Raw genomic sequence first — 16,937 nt, 5'->3', positions numbered from 1 at the left:
CGCAACGAGAAGCCATGCCAATGAGAAGCCCGTGCACCGCAAGGAAGAGTAGCCCCCGCTCGCCGCAAACAGAGAAAGCCCACGCGCAGCAACAAAGACCCAATGCAGCCAAATAAAATAAAAATAAAATAATAAAATAAATAAATTTATTAAAAAAAAAATCAATGGACATGCACAGATCTGGCAACACATCTCAATACAGATCAAAGAAAAGAAATCCCAACTGCAGGACTGACTCATATTCCAATCACACATGGAATCATAACTAACCAAGGTCTAAATCAGTGCTTTTCCTACTTGAATATGCACTCGGAGACCGTATTAAAATGCAGATTCTCATTCAGTATGTCTGGGATGAGGCCTGAGATTCTTCACCTAACAAGCTTCTAAGTAATGCCAATGCTGCTGGTCTTCAGACCAAACTATGACAGGTAGAATCTCTAAAGCACAACACCACAGATATCATGTCTGGATCTCCTGTCACAAGCTTCCTGGGTTACCAGCATAGGCAACAAAGTTCCAGGAAGCCACAGGGAACCCAGGGGAATTTAGACAGTAACCTTATTATCCCAAGTCAGCCACCATGACCAGTCCAAGGTGGCACTAGTGTCTAAACTATTAAACAACTATTAAGAGAGCTCTGAAAAACAGAACCCATGTCAGATCATGGCCACTAAGGGTGGCCTGAATTATTCCTCAGGAGAGAGAACTCTTAACACATTAATTGAGCGCAAGCTCCCATCCAAGACTCTAATAAGATGATAATTAAGAACTCAATACTGCAAAAAAGGATAGGAGGGGAACTAGTAGCAGAAAAGAGATTGCAACAAATTATAAAAAAGAAAAGGAGAACAGAGAAGTCATAGTGATGTATACTCCATATAAGCTTTCAACTTTTAGAATGAATCTTCAAATAAAAGATGATTACATAATTAAAAATCTTCCAACAAACAAAAGATGGTTACATAAGAAAATAGGTTATTAAGCTAGATAACATGAAAGTGGAGCTGACATGACTGAGAGGGAGAAGAGCAGGTAGAAGTAAGATTGGGAGTGTTAATAACCTCATCCAATATTATTGGGACTGAAGAAGACTGTCTGAAGCTGACAGATCAAGAAAATAAAGCTGGAATACATATCTAGGATGGGAAAGGGAAAACAAAGGTAAGAGAGCTCAACTTCTTTTCTTTCATTGTAGAAAGTAAACAGATGAAGATTCTAAATTGAAAATCACTTAAAAAATTAATGTAGCCACGATACTTAAAATTAAACAATAGACAGAAAAGATAAAAACAGGAAGCAGGGCTGGGAAGAGAGGTTTAATATGAGCTCTGTGCATATTTTCTTTTTGTACCTTATACACATACTTCGTTAAAATTTTAAAAGAAAAACTTCTTGCAACCCCAACCCCACAAAAAAGAAATAATTTAACAGTTTCATTGGTAAATTAGAATTATTAAAGGACATTTTTGTTGTATACCTGAGATTCTTCAGAGTGGTACTGAAAGGGTTCCATGTTGCCCATAACAGCAGTCCCCAGAACAGACATGAGAGCCATTTTATGATCTGATACTCTAGTTTTCTGCCAAATAATTGCCTAGGGACAAAATAACACAGACAACTTTTGACACAATTTGGATTTAGTAAACTCAAGTACTTATACAATTTATTGCTATATTTAGCATTCATCCCTAGCTTATATATTTCACATCATCTATAAGATATGCATGTCTGGGGCTTCCCTGGTGGCGCAGTGGTTGAGAATCTGCCTGCTAATGCAGGGGACACGGGTTCGAGCCCTGGTCTGGGAAGATCCCACATGGCGCGGAGCAACTAGGCCCGTGAGCCACAACTACTGAGCCTGCGCGTCTGGAGCCTGTGCTCCGCAACAAGAGAGGCCGCGATAGTGAGAGGCCCGCGCATTGCAATGAAGAGTGGCCCCCACTCGCCGCAACTAGAGAAAGCCCTCGCACAAAAACGAAGACCCAACACAGCCAAAAATAAATATATAAAAATAAATATATAAAAATAAATAAATAAATAAAAGATTACTATTAAAAATAATAATAATAATAAAACAAAATTAAAAAAAAAAAGATATGCATGTCTGACAGAACTCCGTTTCCAAATTTTAGTAGCCAAATATGCTGCAGTGTAGAATCTATTTTAACTTCCCTTAACCTCAATTTTCTTCTCTCTATAAGACGACTAAGAATAATTATCTCCCCGAGTTGTTGGAAGATGAAAATATATGATGTAGGCAAACACATAGGCCGGTGTCTGGCATAAAACAGTTTCATTAAATATTAATTCTCTCCCCTCTTCTAATCCTAAACTTCAGAGTATATACTTCACAGTATATTTAAATTAAATCGCTACTCCAAGTAAAGTATTACTGTTTTATTGAGGACAGACACCTATAAGATTTCTGTAAATAGTCAAACTGGTATAAAAATTTAGGATAATGCATGCTTTTTAAAATTACCTTTATAATTACCTTTTATACACAGAAAACTTTAAAAAAGCTAACTGAACCTTACAGACATAAAAGCTGAATAATGAGCTTGGATTTTTTTCACTGCAAGCATCTAGTAGGGTAGTTTAAGAGAAGCATAGTCCAGAGAGACTGCACCAAAGTTTGGCTGTGAAGTGTATGATCAGGTACCACATACTGAAATTTTTTCAGTTAATAAGGTCCAATTATAGTCAAATCTCTTGAGAAACCACCAATACAGACACATATCATTCATTCAACAAATATTCACTTAGAACCCCCTAAATCCTAAAGAAAATGTGTAAAGGACTTAGGAGAAAACATCAACATTCAAGAGGCAGACAGAGGAAGAGGAGACTGAAAGGATTGGCCACAGAGGCAAGAAGAGTCACAGGACAGTATGGTGCATAGAACAAGGAAGTTTTTTTAAGAAGAAAGAAGTAGTTATGTGTGACCAGTGTTGAGGGACCAAGGTAAAAAAAGAGATGTGGCCATAGGATTTAGCAATCAGGAGGATGAGAGCAGTTCTAAGGAAGCAGAGTAAACGAAGCCAAATTTTAGTTACTAGACAGTGACTATAGGGGGAACATATGAAAGAGACAGCTCTTTTAGGAAGTTTGGCTGTAAAGTGAAAGCAGACAGCAATAACTGGAGGCAGGTGGATCAAGGGAAGCTCTTGATGACACACTTGAACAAAAAGCAGTAAGGGAAGAATGGGTATACAAACAAGTAGGTTTGTAGAATCAATGGAAGGAAGTTGAGAAAGTTCTCCTTTGTTCTTTCTCTCTCTCTCTCTTTTTTTGTAATGTAGAAAGGTTATTTGTTCCAAGTAAAAAGACACTGATTTAAATATTTGATTGTAGAGAAGGTTTAAAAGAAAGAGAGACACTCTGGCTAGATCAAAGGATCCTAGCCAAACAAATTCCTTAACATGACCAGGAACCTATGTAGGCAGGAAGAAGTACTAACAATATTATGTATAATAAAATGAAAGGGGAAGTAAATGAATTCATGTTGTTCTCTAACTGGCATGTCAGGGGATAGCAGCAAAGGGCTGTTCTCTTCTGGACAAGATGACAATAGTCACTGACTCTGCTTCTTGATATGTATCATCTGTAAGCCACTTTTGTTTTTAGAATCTCAAAGACCAACCTGCTGGGGAAAACAGATAGTGTAACAACTGCTCAGGAAGACAAATTGCCCAGTATTTAGTGCAACAGGAAAACCTTTTACCTATTCCCAGGGTTTTATTAATACTAATCAAGTAGGAGTTACGATTTATGAAGAACTTACTTACTAGGCACTACTATTCTAGAAACCATTAATTTTCACAACCATTTCAGGCAGGTATTATTATCTCATTTTCCAGATGCAGAAATTGAGGCTCAGATTGATGTAACCAAAGAAACAGAGATATTAGATCATGGAATCATGATTTATACCCTAACCTTTCTGGCTCCAAATTTTTACTTCGCTAACATCTCTCTCCTCTCTAGTCAAGGATAGTAATAAGTTAGAGCCAACTTCAGACCCTAATTGGGAATTCTCAAATAGTGTCTCTGACAAATGCATTTTCATGTATGAGTATGTGATATGTTATGAAATCTCCAGTTGTTTGAGGGTATTAATACATTCTCAAAACAAAATTATTTTAAAAATTCATTTAAAGTTAAATAAATAATTTACCTTTAGAAGAGGGCAAGGAGAAAAATCAGGGTCTCCAAATCAAAGAAACCACACCAAAATAACAGAAATCCAAAAAAGACTGGGAGCTACTCTTATAGCATCCTGAAGTCAGAATATTTTTGAGAGTGCAGCTTGTCAGTACCAACCTTAACCTTATTATGCAGATCCTTATACCTAAGGATTTCTAAATTTCCAATAATTTTTATTTATTAATATTCATATAAATACAGATGTGTAGTAATTAGTCCCAGCAAAATGACAGAACTAGAATTTAGGTACTGTTCTATCCTAGATGCCAACTTTTCACTGTTTATTGCTTTGAAAGTGATCTGAATTAGAAAAAAGGACCTAAAGTACATGAAATCAAATAGAAAAATAAATTGTAAACAATTAAAAAATTAAGGTATAGGATCAATGTGTATATTTCTAAAAAAAATTATGTTTTGGTAACTACATTTCCACTTAAAGGACAATACACTATTTAAAACTGGAACTGCTCCAGGAAACATGGGATGTCACATAAGTATTTTTAATCTTTATTTCAGCACATATTATAATTTATAAATGCTCTGGCTAAATTAAAATTTTTGGAGAAACTTCTAAATTTATTCAGCAAACATTTTATTGAACATCTACTTTGTACCAGATTCCATGCTAAAAGCTGGGAATACAAAGATAGAAGGACAAGGTCCCAGCTTTCAAGGAGCTAAAAATACAAAAGGAAAGTAAGGTATTAAAATAATTATAATGCATTATGAAAACTGCTAATACAAAACACAGTGGGAACACTGTAGAAGAAACCTAAGTCTACTCCACAGAGCAACTGCATGTGCGGTGAGACTTGAAAGGAGTCTGCCACCCACAAACTACGGGAAGGGCATTCCTGACAGGTAGAAGAGCACATGCAAAGGTATGGAAGCATAGAAAATATGCCTTGCTGGAGATGAAGCTGGACAGATAGACAGGAACAAGATCATGAATGACCTAGCATATCATGTAAAGAAGTTTATAGTTTCTCTTATATGCAATGCAGAATCAATGGACAAATCTAATTGGGAAAATGCCATGATCAGATATGGATGTTAGAAAGAGATCTTTTGACCTTGAGGACTTTCTGCTAAGTGAGGTGAGACAAAGACAAACACTGTATGATATCACTCATATGTAGAATCTAAGGAAAAACTCACAAAACAGAGTAAAATTGGTAGTTACCAGGGCATAAGGGTTGGGGGGATAGGACAGATGCTATTTAAGGGTACAGACTTGCAATGAGTAGTAAATAAATCCTAGAGATGTAATGCACAGTATAGTGAATATAGATAATAATATTGTATTACAATCACCAAACTTGCTGAGAGACTAGAACCTAATTATTCCAACCACTAAAAAGAAAAATTAGTTAATGTTATAGAGGTGCAATTATTGCTACAATGGCAATCATATTATATTCAATAATACAGTATCAAGTCAACATGTTGTATACCTTAAATTTACACAATGTTTTATGTCAAATATATTTCAATAAAAAAAAAGAGATCTTTGGCAAGAATGATTTAGTGAGAACTGAAACTAAAGCAATATGGATTAAAAAATGTGACTGTAATAATCCAACTCAGAGATTCTCAACTTTTATTGAGGACACATAAAATGGATGAGGTTCACATTCGCAAAATATTCTCATAGATACTGACGATTGTGTGTTTTTCCTGGCACACTAGCTATAACACTATTGCTTTCTCTTCCACTCACAAAAATACAATGGAATGCAAGTCAGTAAAAGTGACATTTACAGGATTATTTATCTTATTTTTTTAAAGGTAAAACATTTGCAAACTTTGGTATTTTACTAATATTAACACTGTGGCTGAGAATCACTGGACTGGGTAACAGAACCAAGCACACTGCTAAGAGTAAAAGAAAACAGAGATAGACTAAAGGATATGAAACAGACTTGATGTGATTTGGTGACTCACTGCATGGGGAGAGGAAGAAAAGGAGAAGAATCAGGAATGTGATTGAATCCCTAGTACCAATAACAGCGTCAAGTACTCAGAGGGGCCCAGTAAACAATTTGTTGAAGGAGTGAGCAAATGAATACATTTTTCTAGAGAAAAGTAACCCTAGTGGAGTTGAAAACTAGCTCTTTATTTTTAAATATTAAGACTGCTGGTTCTCACACCACTACATGGGTTAGAAATTATAGTCTTTGTCTATTCCTTTAGGAAATCCAAAACAACTTTGCTTTTCCTTCTTTTCTTTAAAATAATACTTTTATCCTGATAGAATTGACACATGATACAATTTAAGTATACAAGTATACAATTCAATGGTTTTTAGTATATTTACAGAGCTGTGCAACTAAATCCCCACAGTCTAATTTTTAAAAACAATTTTATCATTGCAAAAAGAAATCCTGTACCCATTAGCAGTCATTCCCCATGTCCCTGCACCTTCACCTTATGCAATCACTGATCTACTGTCTCTATAAATTTCCCTACTTTGGGTATTTCATATAAATGGAATCATACAATACATAGTCATTTGTGAGTGGCTTCTTCACTTATAGCATAACTTTGTCAAGTTTTATCCACGCTGTATCAGTACTTCATTCTTTTTTTAAAATCCGGTTTTATTTAGCTACACAATGCTAAAGACTTTACAGACTGTCTCAGGTGTATCTTACAGTAATGATACAATTTAATTTACACAAAAGGATAAAACATAAAATACATGAATTTAGTTTTGAGTTTATAGTAAGGGAAGAAGCTAGCATAATATTATATGATCTAAAGAAAAAATAGGAGCTAACAAATTCTGTAACTGAGTGTTAATTTGCATGAGATGATAGATTCTCCAGATGAGGGACTTCAATGCTGTTCAACTCAGAAATTTAGTGTCTGTCACATAACGAATATTATTTACATATTTTAAAATGAGATGGATGTAGAAAGCCACCAGCTATATACTCCACTAATGATGATTCTAACTCAGCTCAGGCCACAGGCATTTCCAATATTCTCTCCCTTAGTTATGCTTCTAGATGGAGGATAGAAATAGGTGACTGAGGTTCTTTCCAATTTCTATAAACAGATACTGATAAAATGATTCCTACCAAAAAGTTACAAATAATACTGACAGCAGCAAGGCTCTTTGAAAGAAGGTCATTTTGAATGAAACTGGTTCCTAGTTCTGTTTATCTTTTTCTTTTTCAAGTGAATTTTGAGCCACTGCTTTTTTAACACTTCTGAACAATTTCAGCTTAGATATAATTTTTATGCAATGCCGCTGAATTCTGACCATTAAACACAATGTGTTTAGGTAGGAATCATATTAAGTCATTAGTATGCTTCATTTCATCAGCATCTGGGATAGTCACTGATCAGCTGGTTTAACTGCTTTCCTATGTAAAAATGTGCAGAGTTCCTTTTATTTTCTTCATCATCCATACTAGAAATTTTAAAGGCAAAAAAGCTATGCTCAAGTGATTTCAGGTTAAAACATGTGATTTCAAGTGATTTCAGAGTTTGGGCACTCAAACTTTAATCAAAGGCTCAATCTCCACATATTTATGTGAAAAATTCCAAAGTGATACTTATCAAATAAAGAAATCTTAATGTCCTATTAACAGCTATATAACCTACACTTCTGTATGTCACATAACATTTAATCCTTTTTGCACTGGGAGCTGCACTGCAAACATAAATCTATTTATATAAATACAGCCTTCCTGAAAGACTCCAAAAGCACTGGTCCACTCAACATGCCTATACACATCGAAGTACTGAGGTCCCATCACAGAGAAAAGAGTAATGGGTTACGTAGACATACAAGGAAAAAAATGGTCAGAATCCTTGCCCTCTAGGAAATTAAAAGCTGGCTGAATTAGAATGCAGTATTGGTATCAATAGGATAATTAAGGACATGGAAATATTTGGTTGATAATGAGCAATAATTTCTTTTTTTAAATCTTTTTTTCAGCTTCGAGGTGTAATTGACAAAAACTGTATATATTTAAGATGTACAATCTTATTGTTTCATATAACATTGCATATTGTGCAGTGATCACCACAATCAAGCTAATAAGCATTCATTACCTCACATAGTTACTATTTTTTGTTTTGTTTTACTTTCATCCCACCAACTCCCCTATGGTAAACACCTGTTGGTTCTCCATGAGTCTTTCGGTTTGTTATGTTTGTTCATTTGTTTTGTTTTTTAGACTCTACATATAAATGAAATCATACAGTATTTCTTTTTCTCTGACTTATTTCACTCAGCGTAATACCCTCTAGGTCCATCCATGTTGTGGCAAATGGCAAGATTTCACTCTTTTCTTATGGCTCAGTAGTATTCCATTGTATATATGTACCACATCTTCTTTATCCATTCATCTGTCAATGGACATTTAGGCTGCTTCCATATCTTGACTATTGTAAACAGTGCTGCAATGAACATAGGGGTGCATATATTTTGTCAAATTAGTATTTTTGTTTTCTCTGGAAAAATACCCAGAAGTGGAATAGCTGAATCGTGTGGTAGTTCTATTTTTAATTTTGTGAGGAACCTCCATGCTGTTTTCCTTAGTGGCTACACCAATTTACATTCCCACCAACAGTGCAGGAGGGTTCCCTTTTCTCCACACCCTCTCCAACACCTGTTATTTGTTGCTTTTTTATAATAGCTATTCTGACAGATGTGAGGTGATACCTCACTGTGGTTTTTGTTTGCACTTCCCTGATGATTAGTGATTTTGAGCATCTTTTCAGGTGTCTGTTGGCCATCTATATGTCTTCTTCGGAAAAATGTCTACTCAGATCCTCTGCCTTTTTTTTTTTTTTTTAACATCTTTATTGGAGTATAGTTGCTTTACAATGTTGTATTAGTTTCTGCTGTATAACAAAGTGAATCAGCTATATGTATACATATATCCCCAAATCCCCTCCCTCTTGCGTCTCCCTCCCACCCTCCCTATCCCACCCCTCTAGGTGGTCACAAAGCACCAAGCAGATCTCCCTGTGCTATCCTCTGCCCAGTTTTAAATCAGGTTATTTGTTTATGATGTTGAGTTGTTGAGTTCTTTGTACTTTTTGGATATTAACCCCTTATCAGATATATTGTTGACAAACATCTTTGTTCATTCAATAGGCAGCCTTTTCATTTTGTTGACAGTTTCTATCATTGTGCAAAAGCTTTCTAGTGTAGTCCCATTAGTTTATCTTTGCTTTTGTTTCCTTGCCTGAGGAGAGAGATCCAAAAAAATATTGCTAAGACCAATGAGTGTACTGTTTATGTTTTCTTCTAGGAGTTTTACAGTTTCAGGTCTTACATGTAAGTCTTTCATCCATTTTGAATTTATATCTGTAAATTGTGTGAAAAAGTAGTTCAGTTTGGTTCTTTTGCATGTAGCTGTCCAGTTTTCCCAACATCATATGTTGAAGAGGCTGTCTTTTTCCCATTGTATATTCTTGCCTCCTTTATCGTAGATTAATTGACCATATACGCGAGGGTTCACTTCTGGGCTCTCTATTCTCTTCCATTGATCTTTGTGTCTGGTTTTGTGCCATTATCATATGTATTTTTTTATATAACTTTATTTTTTATTTATTTTTGGCTGCATTGGGTCTTCATTGCTGCATGTGGGCTTTCTCTAGTTGCGGTAAGTGGGGCTACTCTTTGTTGCAGCACGCGGGCTTTTCATTGCGGTGGCTTCTCTTGTTGTGGAGCACGGGCTCTAGGCGTGCGGGCTTCAGTAGTTGTGGCATGTGGGCTGAGTAGCTGTGGCTCGCAGGCTCTAGAGCGCAGGCTCAGTAGTTGTGGCGCACGGGCTTAGTTGCTCCGCAGCATGTGGGATCTTCCCGGACCAGGGCTCGAACCTGTGTCCCCTGCATTAGCAGGCTGATTCTTAGCCACTGCACCACCAGGGAAGTCCCTATCATATTGTTTTGATTGCTGTAGCTTTGTAGTATAGCTTGAAATCAGGGAGCATGATAATTCCAGCTTTGTGCCAATATCATATTGTTTTGATTACTGTAGCTTTGTAGGATAGCTTGAAATTGGGGAGCATGATAACTCCAGCTTTGTTCTTCTTTCTTAAGATTGTTTTCATCATTTTGGGTCTTCTGTGTTTCCATACATATTTTAGAATTATTTCTTCTAGTTCTGTGAAAAATGCCATTGGTAGTTTGATAGGGATTGCATTGAATCTGTAGATTGCTTTGGGTAGTAGAGTCATTTTCACAATGTTGATTCTTCCAATCCAAGAGCATGGTATATCTCTCCATCTATTTGTATCATCTTTCTTTCATCAATGTCTTATAATTTTCTGCATACAGGTCTTTTGTCTCCTTAGGTAGGTTTATTCCTAGATATTTTATTCTTTTTGTTGCAATGGTAAATGGGAGTGTTTTCTTAATTTCATTTTCAGATCTTTCATCATTAGTGTATAGGAATGCAAGAGATTTCTGTGCATTAATTTTGTATCCTGCTACTTTACCAAATTCATTGATTAGCTCTAGTAGTTTTCTGGTAGCATCTTTAGGATTCTCTATGTATAGTATCATGTCATCTGCCAACAGTGACAGCTTTACTTCTTCTTTTCCGATTTGGATTCCTTTTCTTTCTTTTTCTTCTCTGATTGCTGTGGCTAAAACTTCCAAAACTATGTTGAATAATAGTGGTGAGAGTGGGCAACCTTGTCTTGTTCCTGATCTTAGTGGAAATGGTTTCAGTTTTTCACCACTGAGAACAATGTTGGCTGTGGGTTTTTCATAGATGGTCTTTATTATGTTGAGGAAAGTTCCTTCTATGCCTACTTTCTGCAGGGCTTTTATCATAAATGGGTGTTGAATTTTGTCGAAAGCTTTCTCTGCATCTATTGAGATGATCATATGGTTTTTCTCCTTCAATTTGTTAATATGGTGTATCATGTTGATTGATTTGCGTATATTGAAGAATCCTTGCATTCCTGGAATAAACCCCACTTGATCGTGGTGTATGATCCTTTTACTGTGCTGTTGGATTCTGTTTGCTAGTATTTTGTTGAGGATTTTTGCATCTATGTTCATCAGTGATACTGACCTGTAGTTTTCTTTCTTTGTGACATCTTTGTCTGGTTTTGGTATCAGGGTGATGGTGGCCTCGTAGAATGAGTTTGGGAGTGTTCCTCCCTCTGCAATATTTTGGAAGAGTTTGAGAAGGATAGGTGTTAGCTCTTCTCTAAATGTTTGATAGAATTCGCCTGTGAAGCCATCTGGTCCTGGGCTTTTGTTTGTTGGAAGATTTTTAATCACAGTTTCAATTTCAGTGCTTGTGATTGGTCTGTTCATATTTTCTCTTTCTTCCTGGTTCAGTCTCGGCAGGTTGTGCATTTTTAAGAATCTGTCCATTTCTTCCAGGTTGTCCATTTTATTGGCATAGAGTTGCTTGTAGTAATCTCTCATGATCGTTTGTATTTCTGCAGTGTCGGTTGTTACTTCCCCTTTTTCATTTCTAATTCTATTGATTTGAGTCTACAAGTTATTCTTAACAAGGAGTAGTTGAGCAATAAAAACTTATTCACAAAAAGTTTATCTCCTTAAAGCTAGCTAGCTAGCTCTCTGATTCATATATATGTATAAAATGTATTTAGAATGAGTAGTCATGAAAATATTTCAAGAAAACTAATGTTTTAAAATTCCTGCACTTAATACAGCTATAAAACCTGTGATCTTTCTAGTGGAAACGTCATCTTGTGTATTTTAGTTTGTATTAGAGTGATGCCTCAGATATGAATCTTAGCTGCTGATTAATGCAAAGATGCTATTGCACTGCATGACCTATTGAAAAGCTAGTATACAGAACTGCAGAAAGATCACTTGAGGAAATGGGCTCTAAACAAGCTGTGAAACATGAGAACCACTGAATGTGAATTTTTTTTTTTTAATGTAAATACTACTAGCAGTTCTAGAGCATTATTTCACACTGGGCAATTACTGCATCAGATCAGGGGGCTGATTTAGAAGCATTTTCTAAGTATAGTTGGGCTAACAATAAACAATAAAGAGGTCTGCCAGTAAATTAAATCTTCACTATTACTCAGGCAATTAAGGTTCATTTTCAAAACAGGACCCACTATTACGCAGCTAAACAATTAAATGTAGTAATTAAAAATTAAGGTTATAGAAAGTACTGAATTTTTAAGTGCTACAGTTTTTACAGCAAGTAGTTTTTAGTTTGCTTTCCCCACCATTTCATCAACCCTGTATTATTTTCTAAAACAGAGATCTTCTTTTCACTATCTGAAGTTTTTCATATATTTTGCCCTTAGGCTGAAAGCTTAACGTGTGCTAAAAATACACACACATACCCCCATATGTTTTCTATCTAGGTCACACAAAGTTGGAGCATCTGGATGTGCCAAGTAAGAATCTGACTCTAGTCAGGATGATGACAGTGAGAAAACACCTCTATAAAAAATATATTATTACATGCACGCCATGTAATTGATTGAAGTTAGCCAAATATATCTTGCCACTCTTCCCACTTCATTGACATATACTATTTGAAGTTAGATGAGAATATTCAGTATTTAATTAGTAAACCTCAACTGTGAAGGCAACTTGTGATAATGGGAAAAAGGAGGTTACACATAGATAATAAACAATTAACTAAACACTGTAATGCTAATAAGACTGCCTGAAAAAAACCACAGTTACAGAAAGATAGAGAAGATGAAAAGGCAGAGGGCTATGCACCAGATGAAGGAACAAGAAAAAACCCCAGAAAAACAACTAAATGAAGTGGAGATAGGCAACCTTCCAGAAAAAGAATTCAGAATAATGATAGTGAAGATGATCCAGGACCTCGGAATAAGAATGGAGGCAAAGATTGAGAAGATGCAAGAAATGATTAACAAAGACCTAGAAGAATTAAAGAACAAACAAACAGAGATCACCAATACAATAACTGAAATGAAAACTACACTAGAAGGAATCAATAGCAGAATAACTGAGGCAGAAGAACGGATAAGTGACCTGGAAGACAGAATGGTGGAATTCACTGCTGCAGAACAGACTAAAGAAAAAAGAATGAAAAGAAATGAAGACAGCCTAAGAGACCTCTGGGACAACATTAAACGCAACAACATTCGCATTATAGGGGTCCCAGAAGGAGAAGAGAGAGAGAAAGGACCAGAGAAAATATATGAAGAGATTATAGTCGAAAACTTCCCTAACATGGGAAAGGAAATAGCCACCCAAGTCCAGGAAGCGCAGAGAGTCCCATACAGAATAAACCCAAGGAGAAACACGCCGAGACACATAGTAATCAAAGTGGCAAAAATTAAAGACAAAGAAAAATTATTGAAAGCAGCAAGGGAAAAACGACAAATAACATACAAGGGAACTCCCATAAGGTTAACAGCTGATTTCTCAGCAGAAACTCTGCAAGCCAGAAGGGAGTGGCATGATATACTTAAAGTGATGAAAGGGAAGAACCTACAACCAAGATTACTCTACCCGGCAAGGATCTCATTTAGATTTGATGGAGAAATCAAAAGCTTTGCAGACAAGCAAAAGCTAAGAGAATTCAGCACCACCAAACCAGCTCTACAACAAATGCTAAAGGAACTTCTCTAAGTGGGAAACACAAGAGAAGAAAAGGACCTACAAAGACAAACCCAAAACAATTAAGAAAATGGTCATAGGAACATACATATCGATAATTACCTTAAACGTGAATGGATTAAATGCCCCAACCAAAAGACATAGACTGGCTGAATGGATACAAAAACAAGACCCATATATATGCTGTCTACAAGAGACCCACTTTAGACCTAGGGACACATACAGACTGAAAGTGAGGGGATGGAAAAAGATATTCCATGCAAATGGAAATCAAAAGAAAGCTGGAGTAGCTATACTCATATCAGATAAAATAGACTTTAAAATAAAGAATGTTACAAGAGACAAGGAAGGACACTACATAATGATCCAGGGATCAATCCAAGAAGAAGATATAACAATTATAAATATATATGCACCCAACATAGGAGCACCTCAATACATAAGGCAACTGCTAACAGCTATAAAAGAGGAAATCGACAGTAACACAATAATAGTGGGGGACTTTAACACCTCACTTACACCAATGGACAGATCATCCAAAATGAAAATAAATAAGGAAACAGAAGCTTTAAATGACACAATAGACCAGATAGATTTAATTGATATATATAGGACATTCCATCCAAAAACAGCAGATTACACGTTCTTCTCAAGTGCGCACGGAACATTCTCCAGGATAGATCACATCTTGGGTCACAAATCAAGCCTCAGTAAATTTAAGAAAATTGAAATCATATCAAGCATCTTTTCTGACCACAATGCTATGAGATTAGAAATGAATTACAGGGAAAAAAACGTAAAAAGGACAAACACATGGAGGCTAAACAATACGTTACTAAATAACCAAGAGATCACTGAAGAAATCAAAGAGGAAATCAAAAAATACCTAGAGACAAATGACAATGAAAACACGACGACCCAAAACCTATGGGATGCAGCAAAAGCGGTTCTAAGAGGGAAGTTTATAGCTATACAAGCCTACCTAAAGAAACAAGAAAAATCTCAAGTAAACAATCTAACCTTACACCTAAAGAAACTAGAGAAAGAAGAACAAACAAAACCCAAAGTTAGCAGAAGGAAAGAAATCATAAAGATCAGAGCAGAAATAAATGAAATAGAAACAAAGAAAACAATAGCAAAGATCAATAAAACTAAAAGTTGGTTCTTTGAGAAGATAAACAAAATTGATAAGCCATTAGCCAGACTCATCAAGAAAAAGAGGGAGAGGACTCAAATCAATAAAATCAGAAATGAAAAAGGAGAAGTTACAACAGACACCACAGAAATACAAAGCATCCTAAGAGACTACTACAAGCAACTTTATGCCAATAAAATGGACAACCTGGAAGAAATGGACAAATTCTTAGAAAGGTATAACCTTCCCAGACTGAATCAGGAAGAAACAGAAAATATGAACAGACCAATCACAAGTAATGAAATTGAAACTGTGATTAAAAATCTTCCAACAAACAAAAGTCCAGGACCAGATGGCTTCACAGGTGAATTCTATCAAACATTTAGAGAAGAGCTAACACCCATCCTTCTCAAACTCTTCCAAAAAATTGCAGAGGAAGGAACACTCCCAAACTCATTCTATGAGGCCACCATCACCCTGATACCAAAACCAGACAAAGACACTACAAAAAAAGAAAATTACAGACCAATATCACTGATGAATATAGATGCAAAAATCCTCAACAAAATACTAGCAAACAGAATCCAGCAACACATTAAAAGGATCATACACCACGATCAAGTGGGATTTATCCCAGGGATGCAAGGATTCTTCAATATACGCAAATCAATCAATGTGATACACCATATTAACAAATTGAAGAATAAAAACCATATGATCATCTCAATAGACGCAGAAAAAGCTTTTGACAAAATTCAACACCCATTTCTGATAAAAACTCTCCAGAAAGTGGGCATAGAGGGAACCTACCTCAACATAATAAAGGCCATATATGACAAACCCACAGCAAACATCATTCTCAATGGTGAAAAACTGAAAGCATTTCCTCTAAGATCAGGAACGAGACAAGGATGTCCACTCTCACCACTATTATTCAACATAGTTCTGGAAGTCCTAGCCACGGCAATCAGAGAAGAAAAAGAAATAAAAGGAATACAAATTGGAAAAGAAGAAGTAAAACTGTCACTGTTTGCGGATGACATGATACTATACATAGAGAATCCTAAAACTGCCACCAGAAAACTGCTAGAGCTGATTAATGAATATGGTAAAGTTGCAGGATACAAAATTAATGCACAGAAATCTCTTGCATTCCTATACACTAATGATGAAAAATCTGAAAGAGAAATTATGGAAACACTCCCATTTACCATTGCAACAAAAAGAATAAAATACCTAGGAATAAACCTACCTAGGGAGACGAAAGACCTGTATGCAGAAAACTATAAGACACTGATGAAAGAAATTAAAGATGATACCAACAGATGGAGAGATATACCATGTTCTTGGATTGGAAGAATCAACATTGTGAAAATGAGTATACTACCCAAAGCAATCTACAGATTCAATGCAATCCCTATCAAATTACCAATGGCATTTTTTACGGAGCTAGAACAAATCATCTTAAAATTTGTATGGAGACACAAAAGACCCCGAATAGCCAAAGCAGTCTTGAGGGAAAAAAATGGAGCTGGAGGAATCAGACTCCCAGACTTCAGACTATACTACAAAGCTACAGTAATCAAGACAGTATGGTACTGGCACAAAAACAGAAACATAGATCAATGGAACAAGATAGAAAGCCCAGAGATTAACCCACGCACCTATGGTCAACTAATCTATGACAAAGGAGGCAAAGATATACAATGGAGAAAAGACAGTCTCTTCAATAAGTGGTGCTGGGAAAACTGGACAGCTACATGTAAAAGAATGAAATTAGAATACTCCCTAACACCATACACAAAAATAAACTCAAAATGGATTAGAGACCTAAATATAAGACTGGACACTATAAAACTCTTAGAGGAAAACATAGGAAGAACACTCTTTGACATAAATCACAGCAAGATCTTTTTTGATCCACCTCCTAGAGTAATGGAAATAAAAACAAAAATAAACAAATGGGACCTAATGAAACTTCAAAGCTTTTGCACAGCAAAGGAAACCATAAAGAAGACGA

General features: G+C 35.9%; 1 protein-coding gene across 4 annotated transcripts in view; it reads right to left on the bottom strand.

Annotated features, from left to right (window-relative positions):
• The window catches only part of PMS1 (PMS1 homolog 1, mismatch repair system component), a 91,445-nt gene that overhangs the window by 32,853 nt on the left and 41,655 nt on the right, over positions 1–16,937 (bottom strand). For 3 of the 4 annotated variants that reach the window (XR_005020662.1, XM_036858520.1, XM_036858519.1), the window contains one exon: positions 1,481–1,597. The exons of the other annotated variant lie outside the window; for it this stretch is intronic. Coding sequence is in view for 2 of the 3 variants with exons in the window: in XM_036858520.1 (XP_036714415.1) it covers positions 1,481–1,597 (117 nt within the window). In the remaining variant the exon portion in view is untranslated. The remainder of the gene's footprint in view (positions 1–1,480; positions 1,598–16,937) is intronic. 4 annotated transcript variants of the gene reach the window in all.

This window comes from Balaenoptera musculus, chromosome 7 (assembly GCF_009873245.2).
Source record: "Balaenoptera musculus isolate JJ_BM4_2016_0621 chromosome 7, mBalMus1.pri.v3, whole genome shotgun sequence".
Classification (NCBI taxonomy): Eukaryota; Metazoa; Chordata; class Mammalia; order Artiodactyla; family Balaenopteridae; genus Balaenoptera; species Balaenoptera musculus.
This window is presented reverse-complemented; position numbering and strand designations above follow the sequence as displayed.